Below are 284 nucleotides of genomic sequence, written 5' to 3' on the forward strand. Positions count from 1 at the left end.
ACAGAAACTTATTATTTTTATAATAAGGTTATTTTTTTAATTTTTTTTTTTAAATTATAGGTTGCACCAAAACCCAATACATTCATGCCATTTGGCAGTGGAGTACACGCCTGCCCCGGTAATGAGCTAGCAAAGCTTGAGACAATGATTATGGTCCATCATTTGGTCACCAAGTTTAGGTACATACATTTAACTAATTAAGAATTAATTTGCAAGAAAATAATATAATAATGATTATGTAAATCAATTAATTTTCCTATCTAGAATCAATTTATTTATACACC

At 28.2% G+C, this 284-nt stretch overlaps 1 protein-coding gene across 2 annotated transcripts in view; it reads left to right on the top strand.

The window, feature by feature from the left end:
* LOC107605673 (abscisic acid 8'-hydroxylase 4) overlaps positions 1-284 on the top strand; it is a 4,866-nt gene that overhangs the window by 4,077 nt on the left and 505 nt on the right. Inside the window, exon 8 of one of the 2 annotated variants that reach the window (XM_016307629.2) lies at positions 61-179. In XM_016307629.2, the coding sequence (XP_016163115.1) occupies positions 61-179 (119 nt within the window). The remainder of the gene's footprint in view (positions 1-60; positions 180-284) is intronic. The other variant, XM_021105349.1, reaches the window with a different exon arrangement.

This window comes from Arachis ipaensis, chromosome B06 (genome assembly GCF_000816755.2).
Source record: "Arachis ipaensis cultivar K30076 chromosome B06, Araip1.1, whole genome shotgun sequence".
Classification (NCBI taxonomy): Eukaryota; Viridiplantae; Streptophyta; class Magnoliopsida; order Fabales; family Fabaceae; genus Arachis; species Arachis ipaensis.